Source organism: Corvus brachyrhynchos, unplaced genomic scaffold (assembly GCF_000691975.1).
Source record: "Corvus brachyrhynchos isolate BGI_N302 unplaced genomic scaffold, ASM69197v1 scaffold103, whole genome shotgun sequence".
NCBI classification, from domain to species: domain Eukaryota; kingdom Metazoa; phylum Chordata; class Aves; order Passeriformes; family Corvidae; genus Corvus; species Corvus brachyrhynchos.
This window is the reverse complement of record NW_008237436.1, coordinates 2,308,379-2,333,611: the sequence shown is the minus strand read 5'-3', so window position 1 is coordinate 2,333,611 and position 25,233 is coordinate 2,308,379. Positions and strand designations below refer to the sequence as shown.

General features: G+C 39.0%; 1 protein-coding gene and 1 long non-coding RNA gene across 2 annotated transcripts in view; one reads left to right on the top strand and one right to left on the bottom strand.

Annotated features, from left to right (window-relative positions):
- Window positions 1-12,445, top strand: part of LOC108445993 — a 17,943-nt gene extending 5,498 nt beyond the window's left edge. The window contains exons 2-3 of the long non-coding RNA XR_001861090.1: window positions 5,363-5,367; window positions 12,436-12,445. This is a non-coding gene — a long non-coding RNA (uncharacterized LOC108445993). The remainder of the gene's footprint in view (window positions 1-5,362; window positions 5,368-12,435) is intronic.
- LOC103613654 (coiled-coil domain-containing protein 169-like) overlaps window positions 10,608-25,233 on the bottom strand; it is a 29,318-nt gene continuing 14,692 nt past the window's right edge. Inside the window, 4 exon segments of the mRNA XM_008631479.2 lie at window positions 10,608-12,662; window positions 16,489-16,565; window positions 19,632-19,685; window positions 19,882-19,980. Of these exon segments, the coding sequence (XP_008629701.2) occupies window positions 12,560-12,662; window positions 16,489-16,565; window positions 19,632-19,685; window positions 19,882-19,980 (333 nt within the window). The 3' untranslated portion in view covers window positions 10,608-12,559.

Sequence of the window (25,233 nt, the reverse complement as noted above, 5' to 3'; positions counted from 1 at the left end):
TTTTTATTTCCCATCTGGCTAAGTGTCAGTCTTTTAAAAATCCAGCTTAAAGACTCATTTTACAGCACACATCAAAGGCAGATTCTCAGATGAGCTGGATGGTGTGGAAAAGCAGGCAACAAACAATGATTTACAGCCATGGAGAGAGTCCAGCTGTGAAACCACATTTCTGTGTTAAAGGGAGTTCAGGGAAAGTTGAGAGTTTAATCTGATCTTTGTGCTTCTGGTCTATTTTTGCTTTGGAATGGGGAAAATGTTGGTTTCACCTTTCAGTTCTTATGCAACAGAACAAATTTATAAAAATGTTTACATTTTTTCCTGAAGGTTTTTGCTCTGACTGTGCCTATTATAAAAGTGTTGTAACAACAAGAGCTCAAAAAAATGTTTCTTGCCCTTAGGTTGTGCAAATAGCAGCACTGTGTGCCCTCTGCCAGCACAACTCAGTGACTTTTAAGATGAATAAGAGGGCCTTTATAACTAAGTTGGTTCTCTTTCCTCAATAACTACATTCTCCTAAACATACTGATTTTTTGTCTGATATAAAAAATTTCAAAGAAAAAAAAAATGAAGCAAAGAAATGGAGGAAAGCATGGACCATAGGCAAGGCTAGTTCATTTGCCAGCTCTTCGAAGAAGGAAGCAGATGGCAGAAAGCAGAACTTTGCCATATAATTTTTTGTTATTTCCTCCACTTTTCAAAGCACCTTGGCTATTTGATCTCTAGCAGAGAGCCACTGTAGCCATTTTTACACCAGAGGCTTATCATTTAGAACTATATTTTACAGTGAATGGCCAGAAAAACTACTAACTGATCTTGAAAACAACTTGCAAGCAAAGTGGCAAGCTATACACCACTGTTCTCTTAATTTTTCTTTCAGAGGCTCACTTTTGCTTTTTTCTTTTTTTTTTTTTTGGATTATGCTCTCCCAATGAATGTGGTGCTACTTGACCTTTAAATGTCAAAATCCTTTTGAATGGCATTACTGTGAGCTCTGGAACCAAGCACCACATGTGAATGGCTAATATACATAGGAATCAATAGATACATTTCATGATGCACAGCCAGGCTTATGAATTCGTTTTATTATTCCTATCACCTCCCTACCCCCATGAAAACAAATTTTCAACTAGCTACTGCTGTTTTAAGAAGAGAGTAGGGAGAGTATATACTGGCAGGCTGATTGACATAAGTCAGCCAACTCTTCCAGCTAAAGGTCTGAGTCTGCAAGCTGTTTCTTGTGGGTGGATCTCTGTGCTAAGATTGAGAAGCCTGCAGGTTTTAAAATGAAATCAGCTACAGCTAACTTACAAGACATAAACTCATGCTTTAAAAGTTATTTAAGTGAAGAAACAAAGAGTGAAGTCACTTTACATAGTGTTATTATTATTATTACCGTTTTCCATTTGGTCCTGATCAGTTTTAATATACCAATATTCTCTGTAATTTTTGTGTGTGTTTCTCTCACTTAATGGCAGTAAGAAGAGGTTTCCATCGCTACATCTACCTGGATGAAATCCAAAATCTGAGCCAAGTATCCTATGTGTTTCCTTCAAAAGTTATGGAGAAAGGCAGAGCAGGGGAGCCAGAGATGAGGAGGGAACTGAAAATATTCCCAGTACAGTTGACAGTTTCATTCAGGCTCATCTCTCAAACCCAAGGGTGTTTGGCAATGATTCAGTCATAAGGGATGTTCTGTACCAATCTCAGTTAGGACAAAAGCGCAGATTTTGTCCAGTTCTCATGCCAGTAAAGAAAGGAAGATTAAAGGGCCTTTTCCTGCATCAGTTTCTGAAGCAGAACGTGGCAGATTTTGAAACCATTAATTCAAAGTAATGCCCATGGCACACTGCAGAAGAGAGTACGGCTTTCTACTTGTGGCTGTCCTTTTGCCTGCAAATGTAGACTGCTCTCTTTTACCCTTTGGAGGATCCTTATCCCTACAGAGAAGACATTTAGCCTTCAGGAAGGGAGGATGAAAAACATTATTAACTTGCCATGATTTCTCACACTCACTTGGTCTAGACTGGTGGAAGTGGCTGTCACAAAGAATCAGGATCAGGGCTCTGCTGTGCTGCAGAAGCAGTCCATGGCCTGAGCAGCCTGCAGGAAACTAGGCACTGCAGAAATCTGGGTATTACATCTTTCCGGGTGGCCAGCCAATAAACCCAAATAATCCCAATTTTTGGTGTTCAAAAAATATAAGCATGCAGTTTCCACCATTCATTCAAGTTTCTTGTTTAATTCTTGTTTAAGAGTTGGAGAACTCTTGCAGGATTTAACCAGTAATGCCTGTCATGTTGAGCTGGAAACACCTCTAGAACATGACAGAATTATAGTGCTTACAACGCCCCCAGGAAACAGTTGTTATCCCACAGACAAGTGAGAAATTGAGTCACCATATAATCATCATCTCCTACAGCCCAGCCAAGTGTCCTAATTATAACATCATTCCATATTCAGAACTGTCTAAATAAGATGAAGCCTTAAAGGTAAGTACCTTTGTATACTGTGTTGTCTTGCTGTCTCATATTTAAAATATGGATACCTAGGCTGGGTCATTACCTGCAGGGTGACCTCAGGAGGTGGTATAGACCAAAGTAAGGGCTGTTCAATATTCACCTGATGAAATGCTTTATCCTGAAGGGAACAGGCCATGGCCATCACTGGGAACTTTCCCCCCAGCCATGCAAACCTCTGTCCTGTGTGCTCACTAGTACACATGCTGACCCAGCACTACATTGGTTTACTGAGCTTTCCTCCCAATCAAAGGAGCTCATTTGATTACTTAATGGCCCTTAGAAAGCAAATTTAGAAGTAATCATCTATTCTTAGCTCAACCACTTCTCCTTTTAAAAACGTTTTCCCAAGAGCCCAGCCCAGATGAATGGGATGTCATCCATGGAGCTTGCCTGCAATTTCCACACACCAGTCTGAAGAAGGTACCAACAGTTAAAGGTACAATACAGCAACAAGAATGAAACCCCTCCTATTATGAACCCAAGAAAATCCTCTTTCAGCTAGATAACTGTCACCTGAGAACAAAATTACAGGTGTTGCAGATTTTTGTGGTTTGTCAGGCACTAACTTCAAGTTTTCCCATGGAATGCACATCTCCTCCAAGTGGGCTGTACAGTCACTCCCTACCAAGCACGATGCCACTGGTAATGGTGACAGCAACAGATAATCCCAGAAAGCAATACCTCGATTCCTCCATGCCAAAAACACTGCTTTCAGCAGCTGAAATGGTGCCTTCTGCCTGAAAATTCAAGGACAAAACCAAGACTCATAATTATGAGTTATTAAAAGTCATTCAAAACTTTTGGTATGAAGTACTTCCCACAGATGAGTCCATTTTTAAAATTGAAAATTAAACACATATTTTAGAAAAATAAGCATCAACATTTGGTAGTGTATTTTTTTTTCAATTTCCTTTTTTTTCCTGATATAAAATAGTCTTTATTCCAGAAAAGCTGCATGCACATGTTGTCTAGGCTGACTTCAATTTCCTACCTTTTCTACGAGAAAAATCAAGCAGTTTTTCTTGAAAACTGTTTGCATTTCTCAGGTTTGTGTTTCCACTACCCAGTTAAGAGTCAGGTGCCACAAAATAACTTTAGATATCAGCACCTTTATTGCTTCCAGCACAGTCTTAGTTTAAAAATGCAGGACAAGATGTATACAAACAGAAAAGGCTTATTTGATAACAGTGTCATACCTGGAGAGAAAATCTTCTGATATTTCTGCACACACTGAAGAAGCCTGAACTTACCAAGAGTCACCAGCCTGACTAATCAGCTCATAGACAAAACACTTTTGATATCACTGCTTTGTTAAAATTGTCAAAATCACAACTTCAGGCTCTTAAATATCAGTTGTGTTTAAGGTCAGTGAAAAAATAGAAGAGGGAGACTGACCTGTTATATTTAAAATAATGATTCTTGGGCAACAATGAAGTGAAATAACGAAGCTGGTAAGAGCATCACTCCCAGAGATGTGCGTAATGGAAATGTTGATTTGCCTGTTGATTTGAGTGGGTGAAAAGGTTACACAAAATCTCTTCAGCATTCCTTACTAAGGAAACCTTTTCCTTTCCCTTGATTATGATTACTCTCAGTGTTCTTATATACATACATTTCAAAACGTGAAATGGTATTTAAAAAAAAAAGCAGCTGACAACCTATTTTATTTAACCATTTCAGCAGAGTATTTTCTGTTTGTCAAACACCGGAGAATTCTGGATGACTGTGAAAAACACGTGTGTTGCAATGTACATGCAATGACATCAGTGATGCATTTATTTCTGCTCTGTAGAAAACTCCAGTAACAAGAAACTCTCTAAAGGCTGAACTTTTCCAAAGAGGCTTCTGAAATGGAGCACAGTGCAGAATTTTCTGGTTAAGCTGCATTTCGTCATGAAATGGCCAATAACTGAAATGGAAGCTCTCCCCACTTGGGTTGGATAAGATAAAGCAGAGCTGACAGGGGCTCTCCACCCTGGATGATGGTTATCACCCTGGACTACTGGCTGGCTGGATTAGGCTTCCCCCCATTCAGCATCCAAGTGATGCAAATCTCATCCCACACTTTTTAACTTTTCCCACGCAATGCACAGAGTGTCAGAAGCAAATTCCCCTCCTAGAATATAACTTGCAAGTACTATATAATTCAGTCCCTTATTGAATCTACTCTGTTAAGTCCTTTGAAAATCTGGCTCTTAACATAAAACACATTCTATATTATCTGGACCATATTTTAAGGGTCCAGAAATCTACTAGATACTTTTAGGCAGTCTTCACACAGTTATATGGGGCAAGTACCTCAGCTCTGCTTACACTCCACAGCTCAAAAAAATGACAAAAGCATGCAGGTTTACTTTAGAATATTTCTCTCTTTTTTATTTATATAACAATTTACCAGTCCATTAAACTTATTAAAGTTTACAAGTAAAGAAATTATGGCCTTAGCAAACCTCTTTTGTTCTGTAGCAGAAGTATCTTCCTTGCCCCTGAGCACCATTTTAGATATAAAACTGTTCCTCAAAGGTATTTCTTAAGTAAACCTTTCGAAGGCTTTTATAGAGTAACCTTCCTCCTCCCCCCTGCTTTGTACCAATGCTTATTTAAATTTGAAGTTTATATGAATTTTGATTCTACAATGTTTTTATAGCCATGCTGAACTTTTCCTCAAAACAACTCAAAGCTTGTATGGACCAGTTCTGTCTTTCATTGCATAAACCTGCTATCTAGATTTTAGGGGGGGTCATTTTGGGTTGGGGATTTTTTGGTGCTGGTGGGGTTCTTTTGTTGTTGCACCTCATCAGAGCACTGGCTGAGAAAGCAGCAGGGTGCTTTGTTCTCTGTAGTGTTAGTATGTTCTTTTTCCCATTTCCTGTATCTTTGGGCACAGACTGTTCCATCTTTCCTACTTGGAAATGCCATGGGCACTGCTCCTGAGTGATAGTTGCCTGAGACAGACAAGTGCTCCCTGGAGCCATACTAAGCAGTATAATTCAAATAATTTCCAGTGAAAGTTTTGATGGTCAGAGGACAGACAGTTCAGGAAGGTCACAGCAGGCACCACTGTGGCTGGTGCTGGCACTAGGAAACAGATGGTTACCAGGCCAGAAAATAATTGAACTCTTCTACGGCTCAGGCTGCAGGTGACCAACTTTAATAAAACAAGTTTAAGGACTAAGTTTGCAGACCTGTGGAATGCTACAGTGAGAAAGGATGTGCTGCAGACATCAGAAAACAGAAGAACCAGCAATTAAAGCAATTAAGTAGGCAGGGGATATTACTAGGAGGAGTGAGACAGCTATTTTTGCTAAGGGTTTTGGAATATGTGCCCTAAAAACTGCTGTAACTTCCCCCACTGAACGCCAGCCCAGGGGACAGTGTGAAATGCCAGATGTCTGCAGAACCTTTAGCACAAGTTCCAGCTTTGTATCCTTCTTAGCCTTCTCAGGAAAGGCTAATTGGAATGATACCCACATAGTGATAAAATGACCCAACGGTGGAGAATGCTCTGCTATTCGGAACCGTGAAATACTGTCAAATGCTGGTATCTACCATTAAAAGCCTGCATGTTGATAAAATTGTTCATTTTTTTTCTGATTGTCACATGTCTAAAACATGTGGCTTCCAGTTACATGTGAGATCTGAGCATGAAGCAGGGTCGTGGAGAGGACAGAACAAGTGCATGAACCCACGACCCCTGTAAGGTAACTCTTACACACGGGCCATGTGCTAACACTGTAAACCCCGGGCTGCCAGGAACAATCTGGGGCATGATAATCCCATAATGAGCAACAGCAGGTGCTAAAGTGCTTAAAGTAAATCAGTCTTTCAGTCAGCGAATTGTTATTTATGTCAGCACCACCAAAGAGTGCAAATCTGACAGGATGGGTGGCAGCCAGTGACCCCTGGAACTGGGGTTTGGGAGCTGCAGGGGATCCCCAGGCAGGCAGGGCAGGGCAGGGACCATGTCACAGCCCCAGCCAGGAGCAGTACAAACCAGGGAGGGGGTACCAGGTGCATCTCCCTGGGGACAGGGACAGCCAAGGCTGGGGCAGGACATCTGCCTGCAAGTGGAGTTGGGGATCAGGCCCCGTGAGGGGAACCAGGGTCAGGCCCAGCCCAGGATGGCTGAAGCATCAACGCAGAGCCAAGGAACTGAGTATGGTTTTATAATATCAAGTTTGTTGTTTTCTAATTTTGATTAGGTTGGAAAGAGAGATTTCTTCTATCTCCTTCGAGCCTTTTGTTGATTTGGATTGTGAGGAATTCCCATTATTTGTCCAGCTTAACATGTCTGTGGGTACACCCAGAAACTACTGGAGGTATTAATACAATATTAGTCAAGGCAGCAATGAGCACAGCATGACTCAGCGTGTTTTCAGGATTGGTGCTTTGCTCCAGATGTCTGGAGTGGAAAACTCAGCACAGATGTATGGTCCTCCATTCCTCTCCTCTCCAGACAGTGAAGGACATGGGGTTCTCACACCCCTCTGAGCCACGACACAGGAGCAGTGTCCATCCTAGCTGCACAGGTGTCGAGGAGACTGAAGGTTTGGCCTGATAAGTGCTTTCTGATGGCAGCCTAAGGCAAGGCAGATGATTTCACCCAAACATTTTAAGTGTATTAGGACAAATTATTCTTGCCCTAGGAATATATTATACTAATGAAATTGCACTGTCAGCCATTGCAGGCCTGGCAGGAATTGCAAACTATTTTAATCCTCCAAGAACATATTTGCCCAGGCAATAATTTGACTTGTCATTAGTAAATTCTTAGCTCAGCTTTTTAAGAGACAGGAACACACAAAAAGGTATTGATCTCTGGGTTATTGATTCATATCACAATTGCATCAGTTTTCTTCTAAGGTCTGTAGCAAACTGATCTATGGGCTGTATTTTCCCACCTGTATACTGGAGGTCCACAGGCTTTAGGGAGGGCTTTTTAGCATAACGCAGCAGCTTGTTGGTTTGATTTCAAAAGAACATGGAGCTTGCCAAATGCACGCAAAGGGAAGAAAAAAAAGAAAGGTAATTTGTCCTTGTAAGCACTGATGCAACATGAGAATAGATCTGTGGGCCTTGTAAATTCAATGCCTAAATAATAGGTCCTCTGTTGAGTGTTGGGCTGCTGCGAGAGGCAAAGATCAACCCAAAGGAGAGTCAAATTGCAGCTCAGTATTACTTCTTGGCTCAGACCCTCTACTGATCTTGGGTGTCACTGTCCCTAACCAGAGCAAGAAAAATAAAGACATTTACAGGAACAGGGTTCAGCTTACCTTTCTACATGCTGGACAGGTTATTCTGAATTTGTCATCCTATATTCTCTTTCTAGTCAGGGGAAAGAAATCTAGTTGATGTATCATCTGATCCATTTTAAGCATCTCTGTTAGAATGAGAGGAGTTTCACTCTGAAGTTGTCTGGGTTTTTTTCCCATTGACTACTCATTGAGTATACAGTGATTAGCTCAGACTTAGATGTATGACTTTTAAGCTGCAAACTGGGACAGATTATTCCCAGGCTAACTTTCCTTCTTTTCATCTTTTTGTAAGATGTCTCAGTATCCTATTCCTAATCAGCACAGGATGAATCAAGAGTGCACAGCCTTGTTGCTTCATTCTTCCCCCAAAATAACCCTTCAGCTGTGCACAATTTCTCTGGTCCCCAGTCTGTATTGCTCTGTTACACACATCATTCCTTAGCAGATTCCCCACGGGACACTTGCTTTTTGTGTGGAGGGATCAGACAGGTGCAGGGGGAAGAGACTGTTGCAGCGAGTGATGTGGGAGTGAGGCATGTCCTGGATCTCACATGAGGTCCGTCTCTTTTCAGGGCTGGCATTTTTCCCTGGGATAAGACATGCACAGCAACTGGTGTCACTACTGTGTCACACTGGGTTGTGTTCATCAGGAAACACCCTGACATCAGTCTTTACTAGTAAATCTTTTCAGGGAGATGCAGCAGCCACAGCTGTTTCTGCACCAACAGAGCACCAATATTATCCATCTTCATTGTAAGACAAAAGAAAACCCATTTGATTTAGGTCAGACTTACTTAGATTCATTGTGGTTTTACCATCTGGCTTCCCTCCAGCACTGGTGTATTTATCTTCATGTCACTTCTCAGCACCAGAAACACACTGTTCTCCCCAATTTACAGATGGGTTCCTGAAGCAGAATTCATTTTCTCCCAGGCAACAAGGAGAGGGGTGAGAAGTTGCATGGGAACCAGAGCATAGGAATTTTACCAGCCTAGAAATGAAGCCTAGGAGAGTCCTTTCCGTGGGGTGGTGCATTGAGTTGGTCCCAGAACCACAGGGAAAGCCTGGCCCCACCTGCATGCTGCTCCTGTAGACATGAGAGCCTCATTTGGTCTCTACATGGTTCTTAGTTGGTAGTTTATGGCACAGATTAGTGAAGTGCAGGAAAACTGGATTCTAAGCTGTAACCTATAAGGAACTAAATCCAATGTTTGTATTTTTGGAAGAGAGGGTTAAACTGATCTGACAAGTAAATAAGGTACTGACACCTTTGAAAAGCCTCATTATCCAGTCTAGAGCTGTCTGCCATTAGTGTGACACCTGTGTGTAAAGAGATAAAACTGTGGCAATTAGCTATGATTTCAGCCCCTGCACCTTATATCTGTTTCCAACTAGAGTTAGTTCAAAGTACAGCTTATGTTTGACACCAGTCTAGCAAAACCAGCAGAAGCTTAATAACACAGAGGTTTGCTCGCTTATTTATTAATTTATTTATTTGCCTGCTACTGTGTCTGCACCACATTTGTAAAAAGGCCTGCACAGCATCCTCCTCTACTAGAAATGTATTAAGGCTAAATTATGTGCCTCATCTTTACCAGTGGAGATGGAATATCATATGAATCAGGGAAACTGTCAGCTGTACCACCTTATCAGTTTAAATACAGAGAACTCACTAAACAAAGTATTTAAGCAACAAAATACCTTGCTTATTATTAATAATGTCCTGAACATGAGGAAGCTCATCACCCCAGTTCTCTGGAGCCTGTGGTTATGCTGCACAATTACATAATAATCAGCCACACAGTCAATGCCTGTCCAACAAACATTTTAATTTTATTCCATCACTGGTGCTAAACTGATTAATTAAAACCAAATATCATGACTCAATACCATCTTTAATAATGAGACTTTTAAAAAGAAAAAAATAAAGGGGCTTTTTGGAAATAAGAAATGTGTGCCAGCATTTGAGATTTTAAATTTATATCTTCCAGAAACACAATGGGTAAATACTTAAAATGCCTTAGTTACCTCAAAATCATGACTCATCTGAAATTAGTGGAATTACACGAGTAACCATGTATAGGAAGCATACCCTCAAGTGCTGAGTTAGGATATCAAATTTCCCAGTCCATCAGTTAAAGTCACTTACACACTACAACTGGTATATCTGGAATCCCAAGTACCTTCTATGTTGAAGGAAGAAGTTTGGCCAGACTCAAACCTTCACCTCTGATCCTGTCTTCCTCTGATGTTTAGCTCCATTCAATCACTGACCACAACTGTCAGCAATTCAGTTTCCCATTTTTGGTTTCAGACTCCTTCATGGTGACATATGATACACAGAGACTTTAGAGGAGGCAGACTTTATCCTGAAATGGTTGGCAGCATTACAAAAGATCACTCTGTTGTGAAATCAGGGGAAAACCAGACATCACTACACTCCCATATCTACTTTAAATAAACCTAGCTCTGTGATTCTGTCTTGTAGGCCTAAAATAATCCTACATACTATGCTTTGAAGGATTAATTAATCCTAAAAGTGCTGAAATATTCATATAGAAGATATTATATAAAGCCATCTAACTGTTCATTGCTGCAAATGTCAACAAACCACATTTCACAGGACAACAAAACAGTAAGAAAAGCCCACACAAGATAAATCCAGAAATTTCAAAACATTTCTTCACCCAAGCCCACCAAATCAAATTAAAAATTCCTGAATGTTTTGGGAAAGTTGGAAGAGTAAAAGTTTTATTTAGGTCCAAAGAGACACCACACTTTTGAAACCAAAAACTCTCTTTTTGCTGTTGCAAAGAAATTGGAGTCATCAAACTTAATTATCAGGTTCATTCTTATTTGCAGAAAGCCAGGAAGAAAATGAAATGCCAAGTAATTCAAAGAGTACGAGTAGAGAACTATAACCATTTTGCACAACAAACATTACAGCTGGACATACAATTAGAGTGGTCAAACACCACATGTTTTAGCAATTAATTATCATACTACTGCATTTCAAATCCTGAATTAAATCAAATTGCTCCTGGCAAGATGAAACAGGAACTAAATAGGATATAGTCTGCTCTTCTCCCGGGTCATTCCTGTACCAATAAATGTCTCTTTTTAGGCTTCAAAAAAAGCCTCTTTTTAAGTCCTCAGTGAGGACTACCCTTGAGGGAAGCATCCAAGACTCCTGTTGTGAAAAAATGCTCTGTCATATTTGTGCAATGTTTCTGGTTATTCTGAGGTGCTACAAGGACCAGACTTGAGTGCACTAACATTTGATTCAGAGACAGAAGTAGGAAATGTTTGCTGCATGAATCCAAGAACTGGATCTCCTTTACTACTGCAGATGTCCCTTGTCTTTTATGCCAATAGAACCATTATGGTGATTTTTCCCCTCTCCTTCTCCACAATGACAAATGCCAGCACAATGAACATTTGGAAATTTTTCATGTGAAAAACACAAACAGAAGAGTGCTAACCTAACCAGCTGTGCTATGCTGTGAGGAAAAAACTGGCCAGGCAGACCACGCTGCTTATGAAAGAATGATACCATGTACATCATAACATGACACATATCTGCAATGAATTTCATACTATGTAAGAGAAAAAAATTGGATTTCCATACTGAATATGCTCTACCATGCTGCAGGTCTTTTCTCTCTGCATTTTAGAATGACACCATTGGTCTGTCTTTTCCTATGAGTTTAATTACTGTGTCATTTTAATGCTGCCAGTAATAAGGAACTATTAGTACTGCTCTTAAAGAGGCAAAAAACTTTATTGCAAAGAGTTAGGAATGCTCTTAAAATCATAAAGGGCAGTCAAGCAACCACATTTGCTCTGCCAAGAGCTTTTAAGCCATAACCCAGAGGACTGAAGCTTCATTACCAAAACATAATGCCGTTGCCACTTGAAAAAATTCTGCCAAAGTTTAATGACTAAAAGGTAGGTAATGAAAACTGCAACAATAATTGCATGCTTAAGAATGAAAAGACAATGTAGTTCTACTTTCACTGAAGAGATGACTTTTAGGACTGGCACTATTTTGGACCCTAAAAGCACAAGGATCAATGCCACTGAAGAAGACAGATATTTTTATGACCCCCCAGACTGTGGATACAAGGATTCATCTGAGAGTTCCAATTTCAAAGAGCCACATACCAATACCAGAACACATAACACATATATACAGTTTAAAAGAAACAACCCCTCCACAAGATAGGCTCTGAAGATTTCTTAACAAAAAGTGATCAATTTTTCTGTCATTTCTATCCATTACTAGTGCCTCAAGCAGCTGGAAATGGTGCTGTGCTTCTAAACCATGCAGACAGAAAGTTGTAGTCAACACAGGATCTGTGGCAAGCTAGCTTTTAAAAAAAGTTATATTTAGACAATACTTCAGCTTACATCAGTCTGCCTTTTTCTTCTTCTTGGTTGAGAGGTCAAAAATGCCAGAGGCTTGTTTGTTTTCCATGGCTGCTGTGCAGTCAGATAGTTCAAGGATCTACACAGTGTATAAAGATATTAAATATTCTCCAAGTCTCCCAACACCCTCACACTCAGAATCACTGACGTGAACCAGAATGGAAAGGGTCAAAGATGGCAACTAGAAGAGCAATTCCATTAGGCAGAGGAACTCTTACACTAAGGCAGCCAAGAAGACATTCCAGTCTGGGTCTGGCATTGCAATAAGACACGAATACTTTCATTTTCAATTTAGAAACTTTCAGTTAAATTAAATTTTTTAAAAAGTGACTTGAAGTTCTTGGCATTAATATTAAATCAGCGCTTTAGTTGTGGAAGCTGGTTCACTCCTAGAGTCTTTTTAATTGATCGGTTTTGAGGATTAACCATCTTTGGGTTTCCTGGAACACTGTGTCTTCCTCTGAAATAAAATGGGTGAAGTTAGTCAGCAAATGTCACATTCCCTGCAAGTTTTAACTGCTAAAAATGAGCATGCTTTCTATGTTTGCATAGCTGATTACTATTGTGAATTAAGAAACCTGAGAAAGGAAAAAAACAAGTATATTTCTAGGTTCGCAGGTTAGCAGAGCATCTAATTATTCTGCAAACTCAACCTTCATCTCATGATTCTTGTTACCTAAGTGATGTCATTTGAAGTACATGAACAGAATACTAAATATTGGTGCTAGGAGAATGATAACTGGCTACAGAGACATTTTCATCAGTTAAAGAATCCCCATCAGAAAATGGAAAAACACTTCATGTAGATGTAGTTACAGTTCTCTGCAGATATTCCACTCTGGAGAGCCAGGCTCTTGAGTCCATCATCGCCAGAAATGCCTGCAGGAGATGCTGCCAGCAGACTTTTGAAGTGGTACTCATTATGGATATATACACCATATACATGAAACCAGCTAGAGCTTCGTCTTGATCTTCTAAGAAATCAGAGGGAATGTAAAAAAATCTCTGGGGAAAGAATGGTGCTTCTTCAAGCTGGAAAGGTCATTCTCCGGACCAAGAAGCCTGCATCTCTGCTCCTATGCAATGTCCCTTTGTTTCTCTTCCTGTTCATTACTGCAGAGGACAGACAGCACTTCACAGACTCTAATAATAATATACAGAGCTTCAGTGTCTTTCTCAAGCAATGGCATTTTGAAGGAAAATATATCCCGACATCACACCATTACATTTGTCATGATATCCAGGTAAGTGATATGATGATGGTATCTGTGCAAGTTTCAAATTTATGGGCAAAGAGCCAACAAAGTCAAACCTAGGTGTCTTGGGGTGACTTTATGATGTGTATCCCCTATCGAGCTTTATGCCCAGAAATTAATTTTGTGCCTTTCTATGCCTTTAAACTAAGCCTGAGAGGGGGGAGAGGAAAAAAAAAAAAACCCAGCAAAACTTTCAAAGCCGTTTACAGTTTGTTTCAAGGACACAGATAAAACCTCTCTGCGTTCTGCTGCGGCGAGAGAGAGGAGCGGGAAAGCACTGCTTGCTTTCCAGCCAGCTTTCAGCTTTCTTTTTGCCCAGAGGGAGACGGAGAGTTGAACTTTTGTTTCCCTGGGACTTTGTTTTTTTCCTTCTTTTTTTGGACTGCTTCAACATCAGAACACATCGGGACTTTTTCCACTGAGATGGAGGCCCTGGAGGAGGGCCCACCCTGTCCCAGCTCCGAGGAGGAGGAGAGACGCTACCTACGGAAGGACTCTAAAATTTTCCCAGGTTTCTCTCCACAGTGAGAGGTTTCATTATTTAGCATTATTATCCTTTTCCTGTGTGTTTGTTAAATAAATAGTTTTTATCTATTTCACTTTCCTTCAAGGAAAAATTTCTTTTTTTTTCCCGAACCTGGTGGGGGAGGGATGGTTGTAATCTGCCTTCTCTCAGAGGATATATTTTTCCTCCAAATTTGTCCAAACCGGCACAGTAGGGCTCACTAGTCTTGAGATTGACACATGCTTTGTTCCAGCTCACACAAGCAGTCTTCATCTTGAAGGGAGAACTGTGCCCATATTCAGCCTTGGAAGATCACAATCCAAGGCCTCAGTGTGCTCAGCAATCAATTATACAAATTCAAATCAGTTGACTACTCAAAATCAATTGATTAAACTGTAGATCACTGTACAGCTGGACAAAGCAGACAGCAAATGCCTGTGTGGAATTCTGCAGGCAGCAAAACCTCTTCCACTCAAAACCAGCTGGACTTACGGACTTAGAAACCGGGTAATTGCAGCAGTGCAGTGTTGAAACTGAGCTAATAAGCCCCACCTTAAGTCTCAGTGTAACAGTAAGGGTCAGAACAACAATAAATTGGCTGCTCAGATTGCATCAGAGATATGAGCCATCAAGACATCCATGTTCTTCCCAACTGTCAGCTAGCCCATCTGCTTGTCCTGTGGATAACCACAAAAAGGACCTCTACTGAACTTGCTTTTGTGTTGGGGCAGCGAGGAAACTGAATGCATCAACAATTCACAATTACTACCCAAAATTTTTTTCAGTGTTGCTTTAATACACAGATTGGGCTTTCCACACCTGTTCCTATAGTTAAAACAAGCATTAAGCAGTTTCTTAGTATGATTTGAATTCCAGTGCAGGTATTTTGTAAAAGGGCAACAGAGGTGAGGTAAGAACTCAAGACAGAAAATTTTCAAATTATTCTCAAGAACATGCATGTCTTCTCTTATTTTAATGAAATTATTTCTCATTTATATCAGCTTGAACAAACAACCCCCAGGCTATAAATCAAAGCATAACTAAAAAGGAATAGTATAACAATGTCTGTAGTTACCTTGTGAAGTTCAAGGGGTGCATACCTATATTCTAGTATTTTCTTGAAATACAAACTATGCTAAATCCCCACTCTTACATCCATGTTGCCAGCAAAGATCTAAGTTTGTCCTGAAAGTTCTAAGTCACTGGTTATAAAAGTCAGTCCTTTGAAAACTAGGTCCTTTTGTACTAAGGACAATTTAAAGGATGAACAATTGTCTTTGTGTGTTTAAAGCATATTGAAAAGTTTAAAAAAGATCCTCTTAGGGAAAATGGACTGAAAGGGAATGTTTTGTTATACTACACATCTTCTGAGACCAGCAGTTATAGGACACTTTATTTTCTTTTACACTTTTTTTTTGTTTGTTTGATGTAAAGAAAATTACCAGAAACACACTGTCATATAATTTCAGGGTAAGTAATGGTGTACTAAAATAGATTGTAAAAAAACCCCACCATTATCACAGATCAGTGCTAACTCTCAGCAGACCTCAGTATCTGGCTGATGATATTTAATCGCACTGCAGAGGCAGTGAATCCTCCTGGTTCTAGCTTTCTGACCTTCATATCAACCATGTTAAATATCACTGGGGCCAGCAGTGATACAGTGGCATATGGGGCACTTCAAACCCACACAGTGCTTTTTATGTATTGAGAAACTTCAGTCATAGAAGTGAATTCGTATTGTACTGCATTAATTCATATTCTGCTAATATTCTCTCCTGGAACATGAAGATTCACAGTTCCAGTTTATGAAATCCTGTGATTCTGTGCTTACACAGAATGAAAGGAAAAGGCTGGTAAGCAAATATGTCTACACAATTTCATGTTTATAGTTTACTCATTACATTTTTAGATGATCCCAATATATATTGTGTAAGCTCATTTTAATAATATAGGTAACTGGGTTTTTAGAAGAGTATTTATTGTGAGACACTAAACACATAGAAACCACACTAGCTTAGGAAGTCTCTAAATGTAAAGCATTTGAGAGAGTTCCAAAATCAAGTACTATATCTGCTTGCTTTCACACTTTTGCAGGCATCTGTTTATGTTCACTGGAGGCAGGTTACTGGGTCCAACAAACTTTTCATATTACTCCCTATATCCTTCACACTTTATATTCTTAACATATTCAGTTCAGCTAAAAAATAAATCTCCTCCAACTTCAAGCTTATCCACAAGCATTACAAACAGAAATTAATTTTATTTCTATATATCTCAAAGCAGGTCAACTGTTTTCAAATTTATATTTCTAACCCATATAACTAAACAGAAATCTGTTAAACAATGATGTAAGCATTAAATAAAACTGATTGAAAAGTAATACCAAAATTACATTGAGCAATACTTTGTCAGTGGGATTATGTTCTGTGATATTTATCATTAACAGAAACTTGCAATGTTCAAAACATAGTACTTAGCAAAAAATAATAAACCAGAAAACAGGGAATGTAAAGGAAATTTACCTCAGTATCTGTTTTTCTCCCTTGCCAGTCAGAGCATCTGGTTTTTGCCTTTCAACAATTTTAAGTTTAGCTGAGATCTGCAATAGCCAAATTTTCACAAAACAAGTTAAATCCTAACCACAATCACAGTTACAGAAGTGAAAAGGAATTTCACAGATTTACTTTCTTGAAGGCAAGAAATTTTTGTACTCGAGGAATTCCAGTATTAAAGATGATGGCTAGTATAATTTATCATCTTATCATATCCGAGCAGATGAGATTCTGTGACACATGAGGCAAGAGCAATGCCAAGCTTGCCTTCACCATTTTTGTAATTTATATGAATATAAGAGTGCTGGTATCTATGATTACTATCCATAGTAGTTTTTGCTGGTACAGTTTACTCCAGGCCTATCCCAACTAAAATCAGCCATTGCTGCACAAACAGATTTCCAGATGTAGCAATCTATAACCCTGGGCCTTTTCTGCAAAGAAATCCCAGTCAAAAGTCAGATTCCACTATGCAAGCAACAGTTTGTGGCAAAAATCTGGCCTGAAAGAATGGCCTTTTTAAAGAACAGCTACTGTTCTTCTTTGCTTGCCTCAAACTGATTTCTGAATACCACCAGAGAATGCCTTTAAGATTTGTGAAGTCCAAATCCCAAAACAATGATTTGTCAGATAGAAAACAAAACAAGAAAAGCAAATAAGAATACACTGTAAACCATTGGTGCCTCTAGCACAAGTTCTCAAGACTGTGAAATTTTTAATTTATTTTAAAACTATCATTTAAAACTGACTATACCCTTATGGACCAGACAAGCTAAACATCAAAAGCACTCAGAAGATAAATATATTCTGTAAATACAAAAAAAAGCAGAAAAACACTCAGTAATAAAAAGGTAAATTAAAGAAATGGCTGCTCCGAAGCATCTTTCTCTTTTGCTTCTGCCGCAGGCTTCAGAAGGGATCCAAAACAGAGTAGGAAAAGCCTAAAATGCCTGGGATTTTTAAATATCTACCAGTAAAAAACTTCCATTCTATGATATTTTAAATTTTTTTTTTTTATTTTTTTTCTACTGTAAGCTATAAAAAAATACAAACATAATGAGGGAAAACAAAGGCTTAAAAGAACACTATATCCAGTCTCTGTAAACATGAGAGTGTCACTAGAATACATTGTTGTTACAGGATAGCAATACCCAGTGGTATATTTACTGTGCAAGGTATGGAAAATACTAGCCCATGGGTAAACCCTTCTAACTCAACAGCATCCAGTATCAGTGTGCAGACTCTAGAACATTGATATTTTAACACAGTTGAAAGAGTCTGAACTGACTGTATGTTTAAACCTGCATCTATTGTTAAAATGAACTGTTAAAAGAGAGGGCATATATATGCAGATTTTAAAATAATATAAAAGCCAAATCAAAGTAATAGCAGAAAAAGACTTGAAGGGAACAGATAAACCACTTATTCTTTTGAAACCAACAGTGAACCACAGAATCATAGAATATCTCAAGTTGGAAGGGGCCCATAAGGAACACCAAGTCCAACTTCCTGCTCCTTGCAGGACTACCTAAAACTAAAAAGTGTAATCCAGTTGCTCCTTGAAGTCTGACAAGCTTGGTGCTATGACCAGTTCCCTGGGGATCATGATCCACTGACTGACCACCCTTTCAATGAAGACTCTTTTCCTAGTGCTCACTCTGAACTTTCCCTCATGCAGCTTCATTCCCTTTCCTCATGTCCTATCAGTGGTCACCGCTCAGATCAGTAATGTACAAGGTAGGCGTTTAATCTAAACTACTCACTTAGGCTTTGCTTAGAGCTCAGGAGGAGGGACAGAAAAGTCCCTGGGGAAATTAATTTCATATTGACCTAAACAGGTGTGATACTTTGCACCTTAGACATGATTCTTTCTCCATAGATTGCAGAGGATTCCTCTACAATTATTTTAGAATGGCTATTTGACATTTAGAGAACTAAAGGTAGGAATATTAATCTTAAGATGACTATTTTGCTCTTATATGATACTGAAATCATGTGAGTAAATAATTAATTGCTGAAAATATGATGCACTAACTACCTTGAGTGTTGATGGCAAAATCCTAGACCCCAGTGCCCCACTGTGCAACATGCCAGTGCATATACCTCACTTCAAATAGTGTTTTATGCATATTTAAGTGTTTTTATAGGGAGCTGAACATAGGCTCTCCTCTTGCTAGCATGTTCAGTAATAAAATCTGCTTTTGTTTCCTACTTCTTCCTCCAGAAGTTCTCAGTTTCACCGTTAATGTGAAGATATTAACAGTTATCATGAGAATTTCCCAGGCTTTTCTTGGTCTCATGCTGGAAAGTTCATTTAAGCAATTCTTTCAGATTTCCCAAAGTAGCAATGAACCATGCAAGAGAATCAGTTACCCACTGCGCAAACACATGGAAACACTGCTAATTACAGGCTTTTACCCCAGTTAGCTATGAAAGGGATTCAGTGACAGCCGTTCTTGAATTTCCCACTAAGCTATTACTTTTACATTATTTAGGAATTTAGAGCTTTTCCAGAATAATAAGTACTATAAGTCTTTACAGATTCCTTTACAGGTTCCTCCAGTTTGTAGTATAAAATTTTATGTATTACATAATTCGTAGCAATAAAATTTAACTTGTGACTTCACCAAAACAAGGTGTCTTATCCCTATTTTACAAAGTTAATAGAAATATGCATTGTATTTCATTCTGAACTGGTTGGATAGTTTGTCTTTAAAAGAAAAAAGGAGAAATATGAAAAGGAGGAATTACTACTTAAGGTGGGTGTCACTACTGCTAATAATTTGCTTCTGTTCTATTCAACTGCATAGCAGTCTTGTGACTAATGGATGGCCAAGCATCTGAAAATTGTTTCAGCTTTCCCAGTTAAGGGCACTTCGACTGTGCTAGGGAACACTGAAACTCCAATCAATACAAAAGCAAAAAAAGTATTTAAAATAAATGAGCTGTAGCAACCTTTTAATTTATGGCTCTTAAAATTTTAAAAAAGCAGCTTTTGTAACATATTTGATATACAAATGAAGTGATAAAACACCCTGATCTAATGGCGTTAACAGATGCTGTTGTTATATTAAGAAAGGATTAAAAGTTACTGAGTCACACATTTTTCTTACCTGTAAGATCTCTGAGAGGTACATGCGCCGCTCATCATTAGCTTTGTGGTAAGCCTACAGTTAGAACGAGATATAGGCTATCACTAAGCATAAATTTTAAAAGTGGAATCATACAGAAGATTCAAATATACAGCAGAGCCTTTTTCCAGGAACACATTTTCTGGAACTATTGTATTGTGTGTCCCACACACACTGTCTATCACACAACATAAGAGCTCTTATTGTCTAGAGGGATAGAATGACTACAAACCTTTGCTTCTTGCTCTAGTCTAAGTTCATAGTCCTTTAGCTGATTCTGGAGACTTCTCTTCTCTTCTTCTAGATGTTTAAGAACCTCCTTTAACGAACCCTGTGATTATGGTACATAAAACAATGTTTTACAACTATTTCCATTCTGTAGAAAGATGTCATCACCATAGTGCTTATTCTTCAAGCATTATGATATTTGTCATTCTCTTGGTTCCTGTGCATTTTTTGTTTGCATGGTTCTGGCTGGCACACTGCAGAGACAAAAGCAATTAACCATATGCTACAATTATCAGCTATGCACTACACATTTCCACTGTGTTAAAATGATGCAGGTACAGTTTTCCACACTGCTGCTCCTTGTCAGCTTAGCAAAATCACCTTGCGGTGACCAGTCAGAATTGCTCCTTGGTTCTGACCAAAATTCCCTCTGATGGCTCCTTTTTAGTAGGAAGAAGATTTCACATCTTACCAGCACATCCATTTTCAAACCACTTGCTGAGAGAGCTGCTGGGCTGGTGGAAGTGGCACATGGGACATCAAAGGTAATTCATACCGACTTGGCTAGAAAGCAGTACTTTGTGGGGAGACTTGGGTGTGTTTTAGGTGTGCAGCCATCTACCTTGTCTACAGCTGGAACAAGTAACAGCAGTAGAGTCCATTTTTGGTTACTGGCACTGGCCAAATCTTTGTTTTCTGCATAAGGAAGTAAAATCCAAGCAAGTCCTCCTCTATGTCTAACATAGGAAATCGCGTTTCATAATCCCATTCATAATTTGATCCATTCCATCCAGTGGAGACATTCTTATGGAAGGCTCTAATGTAGAGTTTCCTCCTCCAAGCCCAGGAACACTGCATTACAACAAAGAGGAATTTGGGCAAACATGCCAGGAGGCCTGCTTGGATGGACAAAGAGCTCCTGAACAAATTCAAACACAAAAAGGAAGCCTAGAGAGGGTAGAAACATCGACTGGTAGCCTGGGAGGAATACAGCGATTGTTTGATCAGCTTAGGAAAGCCACAGCCCTGACAGAATTAAACATGGCCAGGGATGTCAAGGGCAACAAGAAAAGCTTCTATAGGTACGTCGGTGATCATAGGAAGTCTAGGAAGAATCTGTATCCTTTTCAGAGATTGAGTGGTCTTGAGAAGGACGACTTGGGGGTATCGGTAGACAAAAATCTTGGCATGATCTGGGAATATGGCTTGCAGTCCAGAAAGCCAACTGTGTCCTGGGCTGCGTCATAAGAAGTGTGGCCAACAGATTGAGAGAGGTGACTGCCCTCCTCTGCTCTGCTCTCTTGCGACCCCACCTGGAGTACTGCATCCAGCTCTGGGGCTTCCAAGATAAGGATGTCGACCTGTTGCAGCAGAGAAGAAGCAGAGAAGGACCATAAAAATCACAGGGCTGGAGCACCTCTCTTCTGAAGACAGGCTGAGACAGTTGGGATTGTTCCACCTGGGCAAGAGAAGGCTTTGGGAAGACCTTATAGCACCTTCCAGTACCTGAAGAGGGCCTGCAAGAGAGCTGGAGAGGGACTTTTTACAAAGGTATGTAGTAACAGGACAAGGACTAATAGCTTTAAACTGAAAGAGTACAGGTTTAGATTAGATATTAGGAAGAAATTTTTTACTGTGAGGGTGGTGAGTCACAGGTTGCCCAGAGAAGTTGTCTGCGCCCCATCCCTGCAAGTCTTCAAAGCTGGGTGGAACTCTGAGCAAGCCAGTCTAGTATAAGGTGTCCCTGCCCATGGCAGGGGAGTTGGAATAATGATCTTTAAGGTTCCTTCCAACCCAAACCATTTTATGATTCTATGATCATTCAAGGTCAGTTTATACCTGTTTGTTCTTGTACTAAAATGTGTTTTAAGATAACTGTTCTTCCTCCCTGGTGTTTTCCCCCAGCATGTATAGATTGAAGACATGAGCATCTTTTTCCACATCCATTTTACTAGGATGATTAAGCTGAACTTGCAAAAATTATCTTTCACACAGCAGGCTGTCCTTTCATCTAATCATCCTAGTAACACTTTTGTACCTCAGGCTGGAGATCAACCTTCTTATGTCTGGAGAACAGAACTGGCCTATAGTATGCAGTACTCCAAAAGCCATCTCACTGCCTTGAACAATATCAGTGATACTTCTTTACCTATATAAATTTTAGGACTGCATTTTCCTTTTACACAGCTGCACAATGATGGCTCACAGTCAACAAGGCATCAGCTAGAATATCCAGATGCTCCTCTGCAGTTGTATCAGTTCTCAATTCATAACATAATTTCTTTACTATTTTCTAAATCCTTTGGTCTCCACTATTAAATTTTACTCACATTTTTAATAATCTAGTCTCCACTGTCTTTCTTTTTCTAAACCACATCCAGATACCAATTATATAATTGGTTTCAGGAGAGAGATATCACAATCTAATTCTACTTTGTGTATCAAGGTCATGCATTAAATATTAAGATTCATCCTAAACCTGGTCCTGGAAGAGTTCTGCGTGTACTCTCCCAGCAGATCCTTCACTAATCACCACTATCATGTTCCATTTGACAGCTCGTTACTCCTTTAACAAATCTACTCATTTTCATTTTCTCCAAATTAATCAGTCACTTCCCATGTGACATGATATCTTTATCAGAGGTCAGAGTGAAGATTACTCTCTCTCCTGAGACAACAAATCTATTGTTTTAGCACAGAATGTCAACAGGTTTGCCTACCCTTCTAACATATCCATGTTTCAATTTCATTTTGCAACAACTATTCCTCTCTTTATCTTAAAACTGAAAAAAGGGTGCTTTTCTCCAGTGTACACAATGTGCACATGCTTATTAGAACCATTTGCTATCAGATCAGTGATGTGACAAGCCAGTCCTTTCAGATATGGATTACCCACTTCCCTCATTTTAAGCATATCCAGCTCTTTGAGTTTCCTTAGGATTTGGTTATCATCATTTCTTCTTCCAAGCACTTGCTGACATTAGCTATTTTTTCCTTTGTCCTGCATTTTATTGTTTCTGCCTTTACTTAAAACTTAGGCAATATATACATGTTTAATTTAGAGTGAATGAATTCATAATCACTTGATCTGACAGGTTTTTTGACTGTCTTTTCTGCAATGTTCTTGTAGATTTTAAAAACATAAAATATCATTGTCTCCCTTTTATCTAGTATTTTCTGATAAAATGTGTTAATTATCCACTGAATTTTGTGCCTCATCATTATTAGCACTTGGTTTTTAGTCTTTACTTACAAGTATAGCATATCACACAATTTCTGGCAGCAATCTAATAATATTATATCCAAATTCATCCATCCAAATACTATATTTATATCTATATTTGACTGGATGGGATTCAGTCGGAGGTGAGAGTATCTATATCTGAGTGTCCAAATGTGAACTGAACTCCTACTAAAAGTCACAGTGAAGACTATCAATGATGTGCTGTGATTCACTCAGCCAAGCAACTGAAGAGCTCAACTCAGTTCCATCTGAGATGTTCTAGTGAGTCCAAGACATTCATGTGTGGCAGATACGACACATGGGTTAGGCAAGACACATGCCCTTCCAGAGAAGTACTGGGCTACTGTGCACTGAAACATCTTCACAACTCTGTTTTCACAATTATCCCACTGAAGATGCCAACAAAACAAATCTAGATACAAATCTCTTTACTTAGCTGACTGTATTAATAGGACCTGTAACTGCCTATAGTAGGAATTAAAAGACCTAGCCAACAGGTAGACAGCTATATATAGAAAAGTAAATATTTGTGTCCTAATATTTAAGAGAGTCATATTGTTTCAATGTACATTTCAATATTATTTCCCTATATTATTCTGACTAAACTTTGTTTTCCAATCTATCCTCAAGATGAATTCATCCAAACATCTGATGAAGAATCAACTACATTATTGTCAAAGTCTCTCCATCTGCTACATACCACATCTATCTCTGTTTTGTTCTTTCCTGGCAAGTGTGTTCCTTTAATACTTGTTATCCCTTCATGGTTTTGCTATCAATGCTACTACATTCCTGGTTAGTCGGGTTCTTCCATTTGTTTGCTTAGGTCCCCTGTGTAAAATAAGAAACTGTTTCAGAATTTTTGTTTATTTTTATTTCTAACACAAGCGCCTCCTTAGTCAGAACAGATGAACCCTTTCCTTTCTATACTGATTACTTGACCATTCCCTTAATAATCAGTTATTTCTTCTCATGACCATAATGCTTTGCTAAGCCTTTGTTTACCAGATTTTCATGGTAAACACTTAAAGAAGATAACAATTCTCAAAATATTTTCCTCTTCTTTTTCCCTGGGAACTTTAAAATTTTTCCCTATTTATCATACTAATCTCACATCCAGAAGGCCAGTATCTACATATTTATTTCTCAGAGAATTTATGAATGCTTGCTGCTGGTAAAAAAATTACATCTGCCTGTTTTAAGTCTCTAGTCTTTTCTAGCATCTGCCAATTATTGCAACTTTTATTCTTTTGCATAATTTTCTGCATAACATGTTACTTATTTGGCTCCAAATTTTATTTTTCATTTAAAAAATTCTGGGCTTCATGAAGATTTCCCTAGGAATGATTTCTGTTAAAATCAAGATTTTGCAGGAGCATAGCGAAAGGCGCAGTACTTTTAAAACACGTTGCAAGACAAAATAACCCCTTTCACTGTTCAAAAGGAAAAAAAAAAAGAGATACAGAAGAGCTGTATATTTGAAGAATATTTTGACCCTGCTTGAATGGTTATTAATTTTAATCTGTTACAACAGCCATACTGGAGACATTAAAAGAACTGAAGGGCTGTTGCAGGGGCTTTTTTCCTAATTAAAGAAGAAGTACCTTGGATGCAGATGAAATCTTTGCCCAAATACAGAAGGCTCCTACAGTCAATTCAGGCAATGTTGGCCAATTCAAGGAGAAAAAGTAAGCTGCAGATTAAAGAGAAGATTTGGCTTAATTCCACTAGGGTCACGCGTTATTTCATTTCGACATCAGTGTCTACAGAATTAAACAAGACAGAGAAGACCTCAGCATTGTCAAACTAGGAAACTAAATTTCTTTGACCTCACTGCACATTAAAGATTATAACCATGTGACCGCATCTTTTGTACAGCATCTTTTGTACCACCTACTACATATTTTGTATCACCACAGCAAGCTCAAATATAGTAAATACCAAAGTTCATGCTGCTCTCCAGATTTGTTCTATGTAAATCCACAGCACACTATTTATTTCCTTACTAGACTGTCCATCAGTGTTTTATAAGACAGCAAGACTTGGTGTTGCAGCTGTTACTTACAACAGAGCAATTTGCTATCTCCTCAGTGATGGTACTTATCTAATTTC